The sequence below is a fragment of the Cervus elaphus genome, chromosome 29, assembly GCF_910594005.1.
Source record: "Cervus elaphus chromosome 29, mCerEla1.1, whole genome shotgun sequence".
In the NCBI taxonomy this organism is placed as follows: Eukaryota; Metazoa; Chordata; class Mammalia; order Artiodactyla; family Cervidae; genus Cervus; species Cervus elaphus.
This window is the reverse complement of record NC_057843.1, coordinates 53,234,832-53,254,523: the sequence shown is the minus strand read 5'-3', so window position 1 is coordinate 53,254,523 and position 19,692 is coordinate 53,234,832. Positions and strand designations below refer to the sequence as shown.

General features: G+C 42.0%; 1 protein-coding gene across 9 annotated transcripts in view; it reads right to left on the bottom strand.

The window, feature by feature from the left end:
* TLE4 (TLE family member 4, transcriptional corepressor) overlaps positions 1-19,692 on the bottom strand; it is a 152,534-nt gene that overhangs the window by 109,709 nt on the left and 23,133 nt on the right. For 8 of the 9 annotated variants that reach the window (XM_043890647.1, XM_043890648.1, XM_043890651.1 and 5 more), the window contains exon 5: positions 3,535-3,597. In XM_043890647.1, the coding sequence (XP_043746582.1) occupies positions 3,535-3,597 (63 nt within the window). Of the gene's footprint in view, positions 1-3,534; positions 3,598-9,447; positions 9,652-19,692 lie in introns of those variants that run through there. The other variant, XM_043890655.1, reaches the window with a different exon arrangement.

Here is a 19,692-nt window from a genome sequence, read left to right as displayed (position 1 = left end):
GCAATACTCGTTCTTCCAAAGAGCAGCGAGTAAAAGAGGAGGAGGTCTGGCTCCAGGTCCTCTTAGAAGGGAACTCAGAGCTTCTCGGCTATTGCTCAGCTACTATTGCCAGTCAGCCTCAATAGCTGCTTATTATTATGCGCCAAGCTGCACACGGACAATCCCAGGTATTCCTCACAGCAATCCTATGTGCTCCATGCTATTATTAACGTCATCCTATTGATGAGCAAACTGAGGCTTAAAGAGGCAAATCACTTGCTAAAGGTCACCCAGCTTAACTAGGTTATAAACAGGGAGCCCAGCACTGGACTCAGACATGACCGTCATCATCCCTGGCCATCTCCTGCTTATGGAACTGCCAACAGGAAGCTGATTACAGTTCCTCCTCAGCAAACAAGACCTGAAATGAGACAGAGAACTTCCCATTTACTACTTTGAGATTTGCCTTTTAAAGAAGAAATCTGAGGGCCACAGGATATAAAGAAGTCTTACCCATCCCCTAAAGCCAAAAGAAAGTGGGAGAAAAGAGCAGTTTCAGGTAGGTGAGGACTCAACTCATAGCTTTCTTGAAATTCTGACTGAAGGATCCGGTGAAATTTTTCAGAGTTGTAAGAGATGACTACTCACTTCATGTAAACAGTTGGCAATATCTCTGGGACTCTGGAAGTAGCTGTGAGTGCGGTAAGCACATCACTGAAGTAGAGACGGCTATAATTTTTTAAAGTGTTTTAGTGAAACCTAATAAGAAAATACTTTTCTCTGACGTTATATACGTAGACATACTCCAAGTCTTTGAGCTGTAATTATACAACTTATTTCCCCCCAAAAGTCTTACAGGTAAAACTAAATTTATTCAATAGTTGTCATTCACTACTATATTTTTTTAATTTTAGAAAATGCAGTACACTAGACCTAGACACAAGCGATATTAAGCAGGTACATTAATCAGCACATGGGAGCTAAATTAAAAACAGACTTATTTAGATGTCTGGAAATTTACCTCCTGTTCCTGGGAAACTCCAAAAAATAGCTCCAATCACTGTCCTGTAGCTTACACACTATAGTCTTCAGGACTAGTCTTTATTTTTTTTCTAAATACTTTTAGGAATAAAACCATTTTTTATTTACTTTTAGTTTCATTTACTTTTTAAACAAAAATATTTCACAATGAATTCTAACGCCGCAGCTGCCATCCTGGCAGCAAGACTGTCACACAGAGAGCTGGTGTTAAGAGATCAGATTAAAAGCCTTCAGTCCCAGCACCAAGTGACGCTTGCAGCCATGCAAGAGTGATTTTCCATGCCTCTGAAGAGACAGGAAATAGAATTCATCTTCCTCTAATAACCTGTCTCCTCCCCACCCTCCAGATTACAGTCCATCTGGCCTCAGGATAGAAGCGAGGAATGTGATGCTCAGAGAATGCCCACAAGAGGAAACAAGGTGGGCAGTGTTCAGACACAAAACATCACAGAGGCCTGGAATGGACAGGAACAAACATGTCAGAGGCCCACACACTAAAGGATATACACACACCTTAGGAAACTAAAAAAGGAAAAGCCAATCAGATCCAAAGCAAGTAGAAGAGAAGACATACACAGAATCAGGACTTAGAAAACCGTGACACAGGTCATTCATGACACATGTTAAGGATTTCAACCAAGAAATGTCAAAAGTATTAGGGAAATAAATAGCAGTGAGATTATGACACCTATCCTCCCAGCTTAAAGCAGAAAAGGAGTTGCCAGCATCTCCCTACGGCTTTCCTCTACAGGCTACGACGTCCTGAGCCAATTAATTCCAGTCCAGTCTTGCTCAGCACCACTACCATTACACATTCTGTTCCTACCGGGCTTGCTCACACAAACAACATAACTCACGTGGGAGAACGACCTACTGGCAAATGAGCTAGCTCCACCAACACCCCACGATCTCCTCCCACCTCTGAACATAACCTCACAGATCCCGCAAAAAATGCCACAGGAATAAGTTGTACTGCTAATTATGTGTAGGAGTCTGTGCCTGCGGAAGTCTAAAATCTAACACCACCCCAAGAAAAATTCAGACTTCTCCCTCTGCCTTGGTGAACAACACCTCAGCCTGTCCAGAGCACAACCGGTTACACATTCTTCCCACTGGCTGTCTCCATGAAGCAGAGCTGCTTAAAGAAGAGACACGGGCTGGTCTGGCTCAGGTAAGGGGCAGCCAGGCTTCCTAAAGAAATGCAAATAGGCCCCTTTGGTGCCTTTCCCCACTCCGTGTAATCTGGTCAACAAGCAAATCCTAAGTAGAAATAGGTAAATGGGGATACAGTGGGTGGTGATTTTGTGGTCACAGCTAAAGGATGAGAAAGACAATACATCCTTTGTTGTTTGTGATCTACAAAAGCATTTGAATTCAGGATGTTAATTTAAGTCCACAGTTTGTGAATACCAGAGACCTAAAGGATATCTTCCCACTGAAAGGTCGTCATGGCTGTTGAGATCTAACCCAATAATGATCGAGTAAGAAGTCAGGCAGGGACCCACATACCTCTAACATACATGCATGTTCACACACCGGCTGCATGCTAACCTCAGTGCAAGCCTGCAGGCAGGCAGGCAGGTGAACTGCCCTCCTGAAAAGCAGTGTGACCCAACCAAAGGGTGGGAGGAAAGTGCCTCGCTGCCTCCCAGCCCACGGCATCAGCACTGTGGCTGCAAGGCAGACAGCTACTCCATGTATTAGCTTCTTCCTTCTCACAGCTGATCTTACCTGAGCAAATGAAGAATTCAGTAGTCCAGAAGCAAAAATTCCTTCTCCAGCGGGTGCACCCAAACTTTGTAACTAATAAAAGCAAGCAAGCAAGCAGAGGGGGGGCAAAAAAGCCACCAGGAAGCCACAATGCAATAGAAATGCACCTCCTCATCCCGCCCTGAGCACACCTGTGGGCAGCGTGCACACGTCCACCAGCAGGAGCGGAAGCAAGCAAGGTGAGCTGCACGCTGGGGCATGGTGAGCGTGAAGGCCCTGGTACTGAGAAGTGAGTCCCGAGTCCATCCTTTGTGTCTTTTCCCAAAGGCACCCACTATGTAAAGAGCTCATCAGGTAATAAGAAGTAACTTGAAAAGCTGCTGGCCAAAAGTTACATTAGCTTGTTTACTATGAAAAACCTTTGTTTCATATAGCTTCTGCCAATCCTTAATGCTCAGTGACAAAAGTGTAGAACCAGCTATTGTCCTCTGGGCAATTTTTCAATCTGCCTTATTAGATGCCATTATGACAAAATCATAATTCTAAGCAACACTACATAGTCCAACAACAGCAAAGTATTTTAACAACTGAATTTTGCTTAGCACATTAGAAAATACTCCATTATATAAAAACAACTATATTCCAATGGATGTTAATAAGGTGTGGAAGTTGGAGTGCGAACACTGTATCTTAGAAATATGCAATGCAAACACCAAGAGACAGACAAGGCCAAAGAATCAGTTTTATCTGCAAAAACACTAAAACGGTACCTTCCAGCCCAATGCTTGAAACCACCTGCCTTACCTCTTGCGACAGGAAAGGAATGACTTGTGCACAGATAGCGTTCAGCCTCTTGACAATCTCTGCCTGCAAAATAAAAAAAAAGAAAGAAAAAAAAAAAAGGAAAGCAATAAAGAGAACAGTCAGCTGGTTACAAATTCCCAAAATATTAGCAGGATGATATTAAAACACACTTTATATTCTAGTAGTCATATTTCCTAAGGAAGAGGCAAACTACCATCAGCAAGCCCATTAGGAGGAGGCAGGGACAACAGCGCCACGTTAATACCACAATTTATTAACCAGCACTCATCTTAAAAAGTCAATCTTCAAGCAGCAGGACGACATAAAAAGGAATTTAATTTTCACGATTGGAATCTGTTTTCAAAAGCGTTTAACAGGACCCTTATTCATTCTATGTGGTTCTTTATAAAACCTTGATTGGAGTTTAGATGGTAAAGATACATCCTTCCCTACACCCCAACTTTTCTCAATAACTCACTAGACTTCTACATTTGTGGCCTTTGCTTTAAACATCGGCACTGGGATTTCATGATCACGTCTCCAACCTTCCAAAAGAACAGCACCCAACCCACCCACATGACCTAATTAATTCAGATCCTTAGTTATACACTGCTGGAAAATGCCATGTTTTCCTCAACCATTAAAACTTCCAAACGTGCCCCATCAGGGTTTTCAGTATGCAAAAAAGCAACTGTTTATATATGGAGGCTAACCTCGGCAACATTAATTATCACTGTACTGAGCTGCAAAAGTTCCAATAATGTCAGATAATAGTTTATTCTCTATTAATTTTGTAAGTGTTCAAATTTTAGACAAATAGCATGCTACAGTAAGTTAAAAATAAAAAAGAAATACCAATACATTTTCTATAAAAAGCTACCTAGAGCTTCACTGATCTTCACCTTAATTTATATTAGCAGACGGCTCCTTGTATAGTTTAGTGACATGTAGATACAGGGTTTTTATACACATATATACAAAAATTTTTTCCAGTTTTATTGAGATATAATTGACATACAATACTCTATAAGGTTAAGGTGTACAGCATAATGATCTGACTTACATAAACTGTGAAAAGATGACTGCAATTAAGTTCACTTAACATCTATCAAAATAGCTTATTTTTAAATAACGGAGTAGGGAAAAGGAGAGGCAAGAACTGATGGGAAACAGAAAACAAAAAGCAATTACTATCCCCAAGACATTCTTAACATAAATTCCATCCACAGCCAGTTCCTCATTTTATAAGAGGACAAAAATTCTCCTTTTCTTGCTAAGTCATAACCAGAATGACAGCGACACTCTACTTGTGCAATCTAGGTTTCCTTCTTTTCTCAGCAACCCTTCTCACTCTGTGGCTTTGCGACCTTTTAAATACTTGCACCTTAAAAACTTTGCCAGCCAAGAGAAAACACAAATTCACCATGAAGTTTCAGACCTCAGCTTTCCATTCCAGCCTGCATTCCTAATAGGATGGACAAAAACGCAGCACCAATAAGCAGCAGTGAATAAGGACCCAACTGTGCTGACCTGATTTAATTTACTGCCCTGGCCCCGTGGAGCATTTAGCTATCCTTTAAGAATGCTTAAACCACCATGAAAAGCTGCAGTGGGAATCACCAAACCACTCTCCACCTGGATGAACATACCACAGTGGTTATAGGGTGAAATTCCAGCGCGAGCTGAGAAAATAGAGTAGCATTCACCAGACTGAAAGCACCAGTCTCAGAGGCATTTGGTTGTTAAGCTTTTCGTAGGGAGAGGTGGAGGGGGAGAGAATAAAAGATAATGAGACACTTTGGGGCAGACCAAACTGATGATTCTAATGCTCAGAACCATCTGCCAAGCATATTTTCCTCATTATGTTGTTTACATAAATAAAATAGTCCCTTGCTAGGAGGGTTGAAAAATGTGTGGGCACATAAGAAAACTGAGTTCTTTAGTTTGCCTACTTAATCTAGGCAATAAAAACTACTCTAAGGAAACTCACTCATCTGGCAAAATAAAAACCAAGAAGTATTTATTTTGCTCCTTTAATTTGGGGCCGAGGCTATGTTAAGTCTGAGCAACTATGAAAAAAGCAAATCTACACTTCCTCAAAAATAAATGTAGAAAAGTCAGAAAGTTCTTTTATTGATTCATGTATGTTAACACACATACACAACAGAATGCGGGGTGGCGGGGGCAGAAACCTTCCAAACTTTGTCTTTAAATGTCTCCTTTTGTCTAAAAGACTTCTTAATTTCTCTAAGTTGTCATGCCAATGGATCTTCCTGGTCTGGCTAATTGGAATCAGGCGGGTTGGATGCGTGTGTGTGATTTCATAAAATTAAGCAGGTCATTCCTCACTTTGAAAGCTACAGTTGCCTCGGAAACACTGCTGCTTCCATGGTCATCTCATTTTGCCTCTTTTGTCCCATAGGACCCAGCTTTAGGGAGGCATCATTTATTTACAGGCCTTTCCACTGGGCTTCACCGATCAGCCAATAATACTGTGGACACACACTTCTAATGGCCTATGTTTTGAAACTGAGTCTAATTTAATGGCGTGGGGCCCAAACTCCTTTTCCAGGACAGCCATTAAAGGATGTAGGTTATTGCTGTTGTCACCATTGATATTTGTCATTGTAATGTAATTAGGGCCCTAAAATGATGCATTACAGCCCTTGGCACAGCTTCTATTAAAATCTTTTCTTCTGCTCACTGAACTGCGACCTGCTTTCTGATGAATAACAGACAGACAGCTTTAGGGTAAGGAGCAGATTCATCAAAGAAGTATTTTTCAGCTTTGTGGAAAGAAAGGGAGTTGGGGGTGGGGGGGCGGGGAGGCAACCTAGGAGAAAAAGCACCAGGGGAGGAAAACCCACAATACACATTTGAATTTCATCTGACCACTTGAAATTCTGATTGCATCTGACGAATCTTGCTTAGACAATATATTCCCAGTCTTCGAATCTCATGGTTAATCAGGGCTCTAATCTGCTATCCATCAGCCTATGCCAGCACTGTAGCTTCCAATCAAATTTATAGGTGAAGCGGCTCATGCATCCCTGAGCAAGTCCATTCACAGACAGCCCATTTAAACGGGCAGAGATTCTGAAATACTGCTGTGGGGCTTTCTGGATGTTATCATGATATTCAGAGCTTTATGGAACTGCTAACTACTGCCTTCAGATGCCCGTGATATTCCAAAACAGCATTAATGGCCCCCATAAAAGAACAATTGCTCATGCCAAAATATAACAAAATTATTGTTTTTGCAGCCATAGTTTGTCAAATACATTAACAATTTTGACACTTTTATTACGACTTCCTCAATCCATCAAGATATTCATTTTTTAAAAAATTCCACACATATTTTCCTACCCTCAATTCACTACCATTCTATCTTCCCTTCCTATAATTTTCCACCTTTATGTCACCCTCCAATAAGAACCAACAAAAACAATGACCAGCCCACTAAAAAAAAAAACAAAAACCTGCTTGCACAAAGTATTTTAGGAAAAGGCAACTTAACAAAAAGGGCATTCTATGAGAGTCCCTTGGTTCCGCACTTGACACCTGGCACACAAATGCTGACAGGCTAAATAACCCCCCCCAAAGTGATGATGGCCAGCAGACTGGCAGCATGACCAGTTAGTAATGAAACAGAAAAACACTGAGAGAAACCATTTATCCCCTTTTTCTTCACACTCCAACTCAACAATCATTGCAAGATTTATTAACTACCTTGCATCATGGGAAAGCAATGTCATGCACTGAAAAGAATCTCACAATTCAATCCCTTAAAATGTATCAAATATTAAAACACATTGTATCACATAAGTTCTTTATTACTTGTAACAAATTACACTAGTTATTTAAGACAAAAAACTAGTTAAGCCTACACTTGAACTGAATTACATCCCCTCAAATCGTCCTAATAAAATATTTAATTCTTATTTTGATTATTTCTGCCTATATGATTTCCTTAAAAAATAAATTTTACTTTAGTGACATAATAAATGAGAGAAAGTACAGATTACTTGATCAAAGACATGCATAAAAAGGAACAGTTTAAAAAAATGTTTGTGTTTTTGTTCTCTCATCAAAACAGGAACAACACTACTATATAGTATTGTTGAAGTAAAACAGAACAACAAAACAATACTATTTCTGTAGCCAATGGGGTGAGAGGGAGGTGCAAAAAAACAGTTATAGTTTCAGGAAAACATTCTCAAAGAGTAACATTTCACAATTAATTTGTTTTTATATAGCAGTTTCTCTGCCAAAAAAATTTAAGATGAATCTATTTACTGTATTGTTTATCAAGAACATACATCATATACATAAACACAAAAAAACTGAAAAAAAAATCCTCACTTATTCTGTCTGAAATGTTTTTCAGAGTAAGTACAAATAAATCCAACTCTCTCCTTCAAGCCCCTTTTACTACTATACAACCAAGACTATTTTTTTTAATTTCAATCATTAAATAAATTACCTTGATTTGTTATTGATTTGCTCTAAATTATTTGAGAAACAGTACAATTTCTGGAACTGGTCCTGCCTGTCCACAGAGTAAAGTCAGAAGACTAAAGAGAAATTCTTCCCAACTTAATAAACATAGGAAAAAAACATGTGAGTTGTAGTATTCCTTGAAACTGACAACAAGTGTTTATCTTGTCATCAAAATTCAACTTTACAAAAGAGGTAAGAACATGTTAATAAATGAAACTAACTGTATTTTTTTAAAGCCAGACTGGAATAAGGCTTAGAGATTTAGATTTAAATCCAAAGTATTATCAGCATTGCTAGCAAGCTGATAAACCATATGCATACACGTGATTATTTTACACAAAATATTTTATATTGCTCAATAAAGCAATATAATGAAGTAGTAACATTGTAAGAATCAATTTAACAGGACATCTATGAGTTCCCTAAAGGACTGATTCAAACTAAGAAGACTTTTTTGTCTTCTGAAAAGTACTAAGACAATTGTAAAAGCTCTCATCATTCTACTTCCTCTAACAAAAAAGAGGTACTATATAAAAGTACTCAATTATATTACCTTGAATGATATGAAAGTGCCAATAATCAAATATGTTTTATTCACTCCCCTCCCCTAGGGAGTAGCAATGAGTCTATTAATTGTAATAACTCAAGCAAGGTCAATCTGCTTCGTGTTTTGAACCCATGTTTATGCCACTTACTGCATGCTAAGTGTGCTTTTAAAGTACCCAGCGAGCACTTATCTGCATACACTGAGGTTCCCCATTCCTTTGTTCTAACAAGATAGATGGGTGTGGTGCTAGTGCAGGAACACAGGCGACGATGTCTTTCCCGGAGAGTATCACAGAATGCCTACATTTCATGAAACTCTTCCCATCTGTCCCCAAAGGTGAAGCTGTATTTCACTGATGCATTTCTGCAATAGTTTAAAGAAAAGCGCCCCTTGAGCTTCCTAGAAAGTCTTTAAGGGAATTACCAGACATTTGCTCGTCCTACCAACATCTTCTGGGTTCTGGTTATTGTATTTAAATACTGTTCCTAAAGGGATGAGTGATAGTTTATCATGGTTGAGAATGACAATTATTTTGCCAGACAGACATCCAATTACTCCCACAAGGTCAAATCATTTCAGTTCTCAAGACTGAAAAATACTGGAACCAATGGTAAGGTTATACTCAGCTCTACCAGAGGGGTGGGGGCAAGCACTAGCCTTCACAGAATCAGGTGGAACTGGTCAGAGACACTCAAGTTTTGCACGTGCTTATTTCCTCTGCACTCGTGGGCCAGCATATCACACAGCAAGACCTGCCAGCTATTTTCTGATGTCTCCTGTGTCTCACCTACTCTCTGTCTTCTTTTTTTGCCCCCCCCACCTTTCCCACTGACATAAATGTATAGGTGCCTTGAATGTGGACTTACGATTAAGCATTTTCATTCTTGGTAATAGTGAAAGGGACAAACAGTCCTTGTGCCCACAGTAGGAGAGGATCAGTCAGTTCAGTCGCTCAGTGGTGTCCAACTCGTTGAGACCCCAAGTTCGAAAGTATGCCAGGCATCCCTGTTCTTTACCATCTCCCAGAGCTTGCTCAAACTCATGTCCATCAAGTCGGTGAAGCCATCCAACCATCTCATCCTCTGTCATTTCCTTCCCCTCCCACCGTCAATCTTTCCCAGCATCAGTGTGTCTTTTCCAATGAGTCAGTTCTTCACAACAGGTGGCCAAAGTATTGGAGCTTCAGGTTCAGCATCAGTCCTGCCAATGAATGTTCAGGACTCATTTCCTTTAGGATGGACTGGTTGATCTCCTTGCAGTCCAAGGGACTCTTCTCCAACACCACAGTTCAAAAGCATCAATTCTTCGGCGCTCAGCTTTCTTTATAGTCCAACTCTCACATCCATACATGACTGCTGGAAAAACCATAGCTTTGATTAGACGAACCTTTGTCAGCAAAGTAATGTCTCTGCTTTTTAATATGCTGCCTAGGTTGGTCGTAGCTTTTCTTCCAAGAAGCAAGTGTTTTTTAATTTCATGGCTGCAGTCACTGCTCACAGTGATTTTGGAGCCCAAGAAAATAAAGTCTCCCACCGTTTCCATTGTTTCCCCATGTATTTGCCATGAAGTGATGGGACTGGATGCCATGATCTTAGTTTTTTGAATGTTGAGTTTTAAGTCAGCTTTTTCACTCTCCTCTCACTTTCCTCAAGAGGTTCTTTAGTTCCTCTTTGCTTTCTGCCATAAGGGTGGTGTCATCTGCATATCTGAGGTTATTGATACTTCTCCCGGCAATCTTGATTCCAGCTTGTGCTCACCCAGCCCAGCATTCTGCTTGATGTACTCTGCATACAAGTTAAATAGGCAGGGTGACAATATACAGCCATGAGGAACTCTTTTTCCAATTTGGAACCATTCCATTGTTCCATGTCCAGTTCTAACCGTTGCTTCCTGACATGCACACAGGTTCTCAGAAGGCAGGTCAGGTGGGCTGGCATTCTCATCTCCTTCAGAATTCTCCACACAGTCAAAGGCAAGATCGTTCACCTTTATTTTCCCCAGCATAATCTATATGATTCAAATGTATGTGAGAAATGTCTGAAGACAGGAATTTGAATATTGGAATAAAGCTAGCAAGAAAACCAAGAACTGTGATGGGCCTTCCCAAGTTCTCCTCAAGTACACCTATTCCCAGAAAAGCCAAAAGGCGCCTTTCATACACAAAGAGACAAGCTCTACTTTTCTGTCTGCCTCTTAGGTTGGGCTACAGGCTTCTTCTGCACTCAGTCATCAGGTCTCTGACCAGCTCCACCGACTGTTTCTCTATATCCATATTCCTCAGCAATTCCCTTTCTCTTGTCCTTTCAATTCTACAATGACCCCCATCGGTTTCCTCTTCCTCCTCCCAATTATATAAAATTCCAATTCTTCAAAGCCATCACTGCCAAGAGAACCCTTCTGTCCCCTTCAACTGTTTCCTCTACTTAGTGAAATGGTTCTTCTCAAAGCCGGAGTTGTGCTCCTCCACAGCCTGCACTCCTCTGCCCTGTCAAACACGTGCACGACCACCCAGGTCCAGGCACAGCCTGCCAGTGCATCCATCCACAGGGCTGCCAGAGTTCTGGCCCTGGCATCAAAAACGGGGATAGATTAAGCCTGGGAAGGATAAGGGAGAGGCCCTCTGCCTGGAGCCACCTTTCTCAGATCTCATGGCTCATTCCCTACTCATCATTTCAGTCTCGGTCCACACAACACCTTCTCAAACATCTTCCCTCACCATCCTCCGAGACTCGTCTCCCTGTCTTCTCCAGCTCATTTACAGTCTTCTTCACAACATTTACAATCACCTGAAATTATCTCAGCTATGTTTTTGTTTACATGCACTACAGTAGTGCTTCTCAAACTTTAGGGTGCATAATCATCACCTGGGAATCTGCTTAAAATCCAAGCTAGAGTGGGGCCTGAGAGTCTACACTTCAAACAAACTCCAAAGTGACACTGGCCCTAGAGGTCTGCAGACCACACCCTGAGTAGCAAGGTTCCAGAGAACGGAGAATCAATGAGGGCAGAGAGATCTGTCTATACCCCAACCCTGATTTGTAGAAAACACTCAAAAATACTTGTCGAATGACCAGAAGAAACTGCAATCCAGGTCCGATGGTTGGAATCTCCTGGAATCTTTTGCAAGCATGTAACATTGTCTGGGAATAGTTAGAACACTTCAACCATAAAGGGATACCCACCTAGAGAAGAATTGCTTATACTGATTTCGTATGCTTACCTACCCAATACATAACTTTTCTGGCATTTAGGATGGCACACTGCTCAGAAAGAATAATAAGTAATCACAGCAGGACACAAAAGGAAATGCAAATCCACTCTGGACAATTCCTGCCTGATAAGTAAATGATTAAAGCTTTCATTCTGAAACCCTGGCAGGACGTGTGTTTTAAAAGATCATCTGAGAAATACAAAGGAGATGGCACTCAACCTCCTTCCTGAGATTATTCACACCAGACTGTGATCACCTGACCCACTGGAGATGGGGTATTTATTAGATGGCATGCTAGGAGGGCACCTTGTATGGTGAGTCATGATTAATCTCCCCAGTGGTATCTCCAGAGTGAATCAGTAATTATTCTAACAGCTCAAGAGAAGGCCCCAGCAGGGCATCAGCACCCTCACAGATCTCACACGAAGAGCAATTCCTGACAGTTCCAGGTGTAGTAGGTCACAGGGGTCATACACACGAGCTCAAGCGTAGACTACCTCAGGCCCATCTACCTGCTCAGAAGTCGGACGCTCAGTGCCAGGCTTGGGGAGAGTGGCCACAGCTGCAGAAGACCCCCTTAGAGATGATGCCACCGGAATCCCTTCCAAACAAGGCCCAGGAATTGCTGCAGCACCACACTTACGGGATCTCAAAGATGGATTTAGATACACAAACCCAATCCCCACCCCCAGACAAACCTGGGTGAATATGCTCACTGGAAGAGGGTTCTAACACTTAGCAAGTTTTAACTTCAGATTTACTAATCCCTTGCCTGTTCCTGCGGAGTTTTTCCGTCACTGGTGCAGTATATGACACACACAAGTCCACTAGAACTCACTGACTCCTCATCCAAACTGTCAGTGACTCACACAGGTGCGATTCCTATGAACTGGGAGAAGCTGCCAGTGACAGGCTGCTTAAGAAATTAATTTAAAAAGAAGTCCCATACCACAGACTCAGAGCTCTCTATAATCAGAAAAAGAACAGTATTTTTCCTATCATCAGGCTCACACTCACCTCTGCGTGTTTTCTTCTTTAATATTTTACCAGGCAGCTGAGAAAATTAAACGCGTAGAACATGACTTATCATCTACTTGTGTTCCTATATTCCTAGTCACTTTTAAAATGTTTATCTAGCTGCTCTTTATTGTTCAGGGAGGTAAAAAATTTTAAACATGTGAACCTTAGGAACAGCCAAAACCATGAATATAACACTGCCTTTCTGTCCAATCAACAAATATTTATCAGGCACCTACAATCTGTCAGGCTTACTTGAGGTGCTGACACAGGGAGGGAGATACAGGAGTGAACAAGACAAGTGAGTTCCTGCTGTCATAGAGTTCACACTCGGGCGGTGGAGGCAGGAGACAGAAGCAAACACAAGTATATGGAGAGGAATTTCAGACGCTGAACCACGCTAGGAAAAAGATGAAAGGGTGTGTGTTGGGGGGGCGGGGGGCTTAAAGAGAAAAGCCTGGGGAAAGGGATGTATCTGGTTTACTTGAGAGGTTAAGGAAAGACAAATAAAGAAGGAACTTAAAAGTGAAATGTGGCTGGAAGCAGCATTGCCCAAAGTAGGTTCTATGCCAAGTGATGCAGATGTTCTTGACAGGTATTATATACATAAAGAACTCCGTGGTCAGATGGCCACATGGAGCTTAAGTTAAACAGGTTCCTTTCCTGCTGACATCCCAGAGCCTCTCAATGGACAATGTGATAAATCTTTGAAAAGGTGTATATAAAAATGCAGGACTAATCAAGCTTCTTTGACTGTGGAATCCTTTCTTCTCAGAGCTCTTACAGGAGATTATATTTCATGGGAAGCACTAAGCTGGTCAATGGTTTCCAGCCCTAGATTTACACTAATATTAGTAATATTAGTAGTGGATCTTTCCCAAACACCAACGCCCAGGCCTCACCCTAGACCGATGAACTCACTCTCAGAGAGGTGAACCCACACGTCAGCATTTTATTTTAAAGCTCCCCCCAGGTGATTCTAATGTACAGACAGCATTGAAAACCATTAAGCTGGAGCATGGGATGCAGGCAATAAAAAAGAGTGGAAAATAAGGACAGAAAGGGTTGACTGGGGTCAGGCTGTGGAAGGTCTTGAATGCCACACTAAAGAGCTTGAACTTTATTTGGGAGCCAGCAAGGACCTATCAAGGACGATTCCTAGGAAAGCTATGATAAATACCAGACAGGAGGTCAAGACACTCCAGGGCATTTCTGCTCTCCACCCTGCTTCTTGTCACTGATTGTGTTGGAGTGGCTGTGGAAGGACAGAAGAGATTTTATAACCACAAAACATACCACAAGAGGAAAGATGGAGGATGAAAGACAATTTCAGAGAATAGGAACAATATGAATTCTCACTGCACCACAAATGTAGGAAATTCAACAAGGCATTTTCAGATACCAGCTCTTTCATTCACTCCCACTCTAACCTGGGAGTGACGGTGGAATCAGAGGTGAATGCCAAATTGATCTGGACCATCTGAAGTTTTTGCTTCCCTGGTGGCTTAGACAGCAAAGAGTCTACCTGCAGTGTGGGAGACCCAGGTTCGATCCCTGGGTCGAGAACATCCCCTGGAGAAGGAAATGGCACTCCACTCCAGTATCCTTGCCTGGAAAATTCCATGAACGGAGGAGCCTGGCAGGCTATAGTCCATGGGGTCGCAAAGAGTCAGACACGACTGAGCGACTTCACTTTCACTTGAAGTTTTTATAATCTAGTACAGATGAAGACTAAATGGAAATAAACACAGTAACAGACAGCGTGTGGTACCTAGGAGGTACACAGAGAAGCCCAACAACTTATGGGGAAGGGTGGAAGAAACCCCTTCCTGCTGAAGTCATTACAGTGACTTTCCGGGGAGAGAGCAACACCATGTAAGCCACATTAATTCCCTAGTTTTTCAAAACTTGTCTGTATACTGCCAGGCACTGTGTTACCCTCTGAAAAAAGAGGAGAAGAACAAGTCAAGATTTATAGAGCCCATAATCTAACAAATGAGACAAACACAAGAAAAAACAAAATGCAGGGTATTTTTCAATGCTTTCACAGGAGATACTTTTTTCCTGAGTAAGGGTGAAGTGAGTCTGCTAGACAAAGGAGAGAGGGCAGGGAAAAGCTCAAGAACATTCCACAAAAGGATCAGCCAACAGCCTGCGACATTCAGATTCTACAAGCAGGACTCGGGAAAGGGGACAAGATAAGGCCGAATAGGCAGGTCCAGAAGAACCCAAGGTACTGGGATTATCTCCAAAATGGTTAGACCAGTTAAGAGACAACCGGATTACTCACGGTGAGTCATCTTAAATACGGTGGTAAAGGTACTACTACTCATGATCCTGATAAGTATCATCCTCCACATCCTAACATGCACAGATGCTTTCCTCTCGGCCAGGTACTCCACTTCAGTGGAGAACAATGTAAGAGGATGACCTCTGCCCCCATTTTACAGATAAAGCCACAGAAGAGTAAACTGGTTTAGCCATGCACCATGATCAGATAGCTGGAGAGGAGACAAATGTGGGAGTATGGGAGAACAGCAAAAGACCAGAGGACTGACAAGGTGTGGCTACTGAAAGGGAAAGGCAATCATTACCTGCCTCTGGGTTTCTGGCTTGAGAAATGGGGTGGCTGGTGCTGGCACTTCCTGAGATAAAGATCACAGGACCACAAGCAGGCTTGTGGGGGAGGATGTCATCTGGGGACATGTTGAGTCTAAGCACTTGTGACACATTCAAGGGTAAGGAGGACTAGGTTACATGCAATGGTCTCAGAGGAAAGATCCAGACTGTAGGGAAAAAAATGAGGATTCATCTACTGAGAGTAGACAAGATCACCTAGGTAAAGGCTGTAAAGGCTAGAGCCATGTTGGAAACACTGGCTGGACTGCCTGGAGTGGAGAAGGGCCCTTGAAGAATGACACAATACAGAGAGGTACAGAAGTGTACCCAGAGCTCCTGCAAGCCCAGAGAAGGGAGCAGAGAAGGCAAAGGCTGCAGGCAGGGTGATGAGCTTCGAGGTGAGCACAGCTGTCCCCCCGGCATGACAGCAAGGGTCTGACGGGGAATAACGGGGAGGACAAGGAAGGAGACAGGCCACACAGGGAGAATCAGCAGCCCGCTGTGACGTCACTAGATTTGGGCAATGGGAGGAAGTAAGGAATCCATGATTTCAACGTGTAAAGCCTGTATATGGTGCCACCATTCATTAAGATAGGGAAGTCACAAGGCTGATTTCAAGGTTTACCTGGGGGGACAGTTATGGAAAGGTACAGGAAGAATCCAGACTCAAGTGGCAGAACATTCTGCAAAGCATACCAGATACTGTGAACGACAAACTGTGGAGTCCCATATCCCAAGGAGACTCTAATTACCACTGACTTTACGCAAACCCTAAGTGATCTGGGACTCTGTTTCTACAACCACGAAATGGGAAGAATAATGCTGCCCCACATCTCATTGGCAGAAATATTTATGAGTAGACTTATTAATATAATCCCTTCAGGTATGTAGTACTATTTGTTTTAAGACAGACTGAGATTAGATAGTGCTACAAATTGAGCAGCTGTATTGTTAGGTATCGATTGAAGCTTAGGGCTCTTCCTGTCTCTCAATTAAGAAGACATCACTCACTAATTTATACTGCACGGGGGAAGAGTTCCAGATCTAGAAGGGGGTGGGAGGACAGACTCCCAGGCACAGTAATAATAAAGGACAGTCCCTCCAATTGATGAAAAAGAGGAATAAGGTCAAAGGCCCAGCCCCAGAAAATCTGCTGTTTCTCCACTTTCCTGCACTGTGACCCAGAAAAGACATTCTCGGTATTTATGTTTTGCTACTGGCAAAGGATCTCTCTTCCTCTTTTCTTGGTAAACAGATACTTGCCCTGGATGCAGTAAATTTTATATATCGTAGTAAAGAGTAAAGAAGAGGCTGGGGGAGAGGAGAAGAGATGGAGGGGAAGTCAGGTTCAATTTCAAAGCTTCTAGCAATTTAAGACTACAGATAACAGTTGAGCCTTACAGAAATATATTGTGTTAGGAAAATGATGAAAATGAAAAACAAAATTTCTTTCTAAAGCAAGTCATTAAATTTAAGAATTCAGAAGTACTCAGAAGAATTTAAACAAGTTTTGCATTAACCAAAACACAAGCTGCAGGGTGTCTCAGCTTCCCACCTGTGACTGAGTCAGATGCCTTAACATTTTAAACATGTTGAACTTGATCTTACTTTTCACCTAAGTGGCTTTTAAATGTACTTTATTCTGGGGGTTAAACTTTCCTTCATTGTATGAACATCAATTTATCTATTCCTAATTTATAAAACAACTCTGATAAGCCTTCTGATTTAATATTCCAAAGCACTGCTACCGAAAGTAGTCAGTCCCCAAACTGTTGCCTATCAGCAAGAAACTAATGGGCTCGTTTCAGAATTAAGTCAGCTAGGTGGGGGTTTTTTGTTGTTGCTGTTCCTTGGTTTCGTTTTTTCAACAATGAAGATATTCCTGATGAAGAGAGGAGTACACTGATTAGAGTCTGGTTGGGGCTTCCCAGGGGGCTCAGTGGTAAAGAATCTGTCTGCCAATTCAGGAGATGGAGGTTCGATCCATAGGTCGGGAAGATCCCCCAGAGGAGGAAACGGTAACCCACTCCAGTAGTCTTGCCTGAGAAATCCCACAGACAGAGGAACCTGGCAGGTATTAGTACGCAGGGTCTCACAGAGTCTGACACAACTTAGCAATTAAGCACGCACGTGCAAGCTCTTTAGGGCCCACCAGCAGCAAAGAGTTGAAGGACCTGCACAAGTCCGTGGGCCACAGTGAGCAGCACAGCTCGAGCATCAACGTTCCTACAATGCAAACTCTAACTTCTTGTTGCCTGGGACTTAAAAACAGGTGACAGATAACCTAACCCTTTCATGGCCACAAAATTCTCCAACACAGCTCCAATAAGGAGCATTCCCTGAGGCCCTGCCTGATTGTGTAGAGACACAAGCGTCCACAGTCATATTTACTTCAGTGTGGGCGACAGCCTAGAAATCAGTTCTGCAGACACCGCAGCCACAGGGTCTTCCCATGAGATCACGCTGCCTGCTAGTCTGCTACTGTGCTACAACAAACAAAGACAAAAGACCACAATTATATACTGTATTCTTAATTCTAAATGACAGGATTAAAGCAGAGCACGACACATGTCACAGCTTAAGGACACCTGCCCATCTTTCACAACAAAATACACTCCAAAATTAGAGTTTTGCTTGCTTTAATTTTCATTTTCTGCAAAGAACGTGCCAACATGAGAAACTAAATTACAACAAAATAAACCATTTCACGATTCTTGTTGCTCATTCACTCAAAACATCACTCAGGAACTAGAGACCAATATAAGCAGGGCAGCCATTGAAGGATGAGAAGAAAGGAGACAGAAGTTAAAAGCATTAAGTACTTAGCAGAGTGGGGTCTCAGTGAGCAGAGAGGGGAGAGGTGAAAAGTGCCCCTCATCTCCATAGCCATGAAACCACCCCAGACACCAGCTGAAGCTCAGTCAGGCTACCTAAGCAATGCACCAAACTGTTTCCATCTGTTGAACTGCTCCAGAGATGCTTGTCTAAACTTAAGCAATGAGAAGTTACACAGAGACACCACACTGCCTATCAATCTTGACATCCTAAGTGGAGACTTTTATTCAAGCAGCACATGGACTCCCAAGCACTACCAAAACTATACCACGGAAATAAAAATTAACAGACTTGGAAAAAAATTCTGGAGATTTTGGCTCCTTGACACTCAAAAAGTGGTTGTTGGACCAACAGAATGGGCATCACGGGAGCATTAGAAAAGGAGAATATGAGGCACCACTTTAGACCCACAGAAACAATCTCATTTTACCATGATCTCCAGTGATTAGTAACCATATTACAGTCTGGAAGCACTCCTCTAGTTCACTGGCTCTCAAACCTGCCGCAAATCAGAAACATCCCTGCAGCATTTAGAAAAATACTGATGCCCAGGTGGCAGGTTAGGGAGCCTGGGAATCAGCACCTTATAAAACACACTGATCCAGTCCTATACCCTCGTCTTATGGAAATGGACGAGAAATTGAGACCCACAAAGTTAGATGATTTGTCAAAATCACAGGAAGTTACTGGCTGAATTAACAGTAGATCCTAAAAAATCTTTAGGATTGTGCTGCCCATTTTTAAAAAAAAGTCAAAGAAACCTCACAGTTACCAGTAAATCAAACGAACTTTAAATATCTATGGTTTCATTTCTCTTCACTTTCTACCATAAGAAATTATCTGCATATCTGAGGTTATTGGTATTTCTCCCAGCAATCTTGATTCCAGCTTGTGCTTCATCCAGCTCAGCATTTTACATGAGGTACTCTTGCATATAAGTTAAATAAGCAGGTTAAATAAACAATATACAGCCTTGTTGTACTCCTTTCGCGATTTGGAACCAGTCTGTTGTTCCACGTCCAGTTCTAACTGTTGCTTCCTGACCTGCATACAGGTTTCTCAGGAGACAAGTCAGGTGGTCCGGTATTCCCATCTCCTTAAGAATTTTCCACAGTTTGTTGTGATCCACACAGTCAAAGGCTTTGGCATAGTCAATAAAGCAGAAATAGATGTTTTTCTGGAAGTCTCTTGCTTTTTCAATGATCCAACAGATCTGGCAATTTGATCTCTGGTTCCTCTGCCTTTTTTAAATCCAGCTTGAACAACTGGAAGTTCACCATTCACGTACTGTTGAAGCCTGGCTTGGAGAATTTTGATCATTACTTTGCTAGTGTATCAAATGAGTGCAATTGTGCTAAAGTTTGAACATTCTTTGGCATTGCCTTTCTTTGGGATTGGAATGAAAACTGACCTTTTCCAGTCCTGTGGT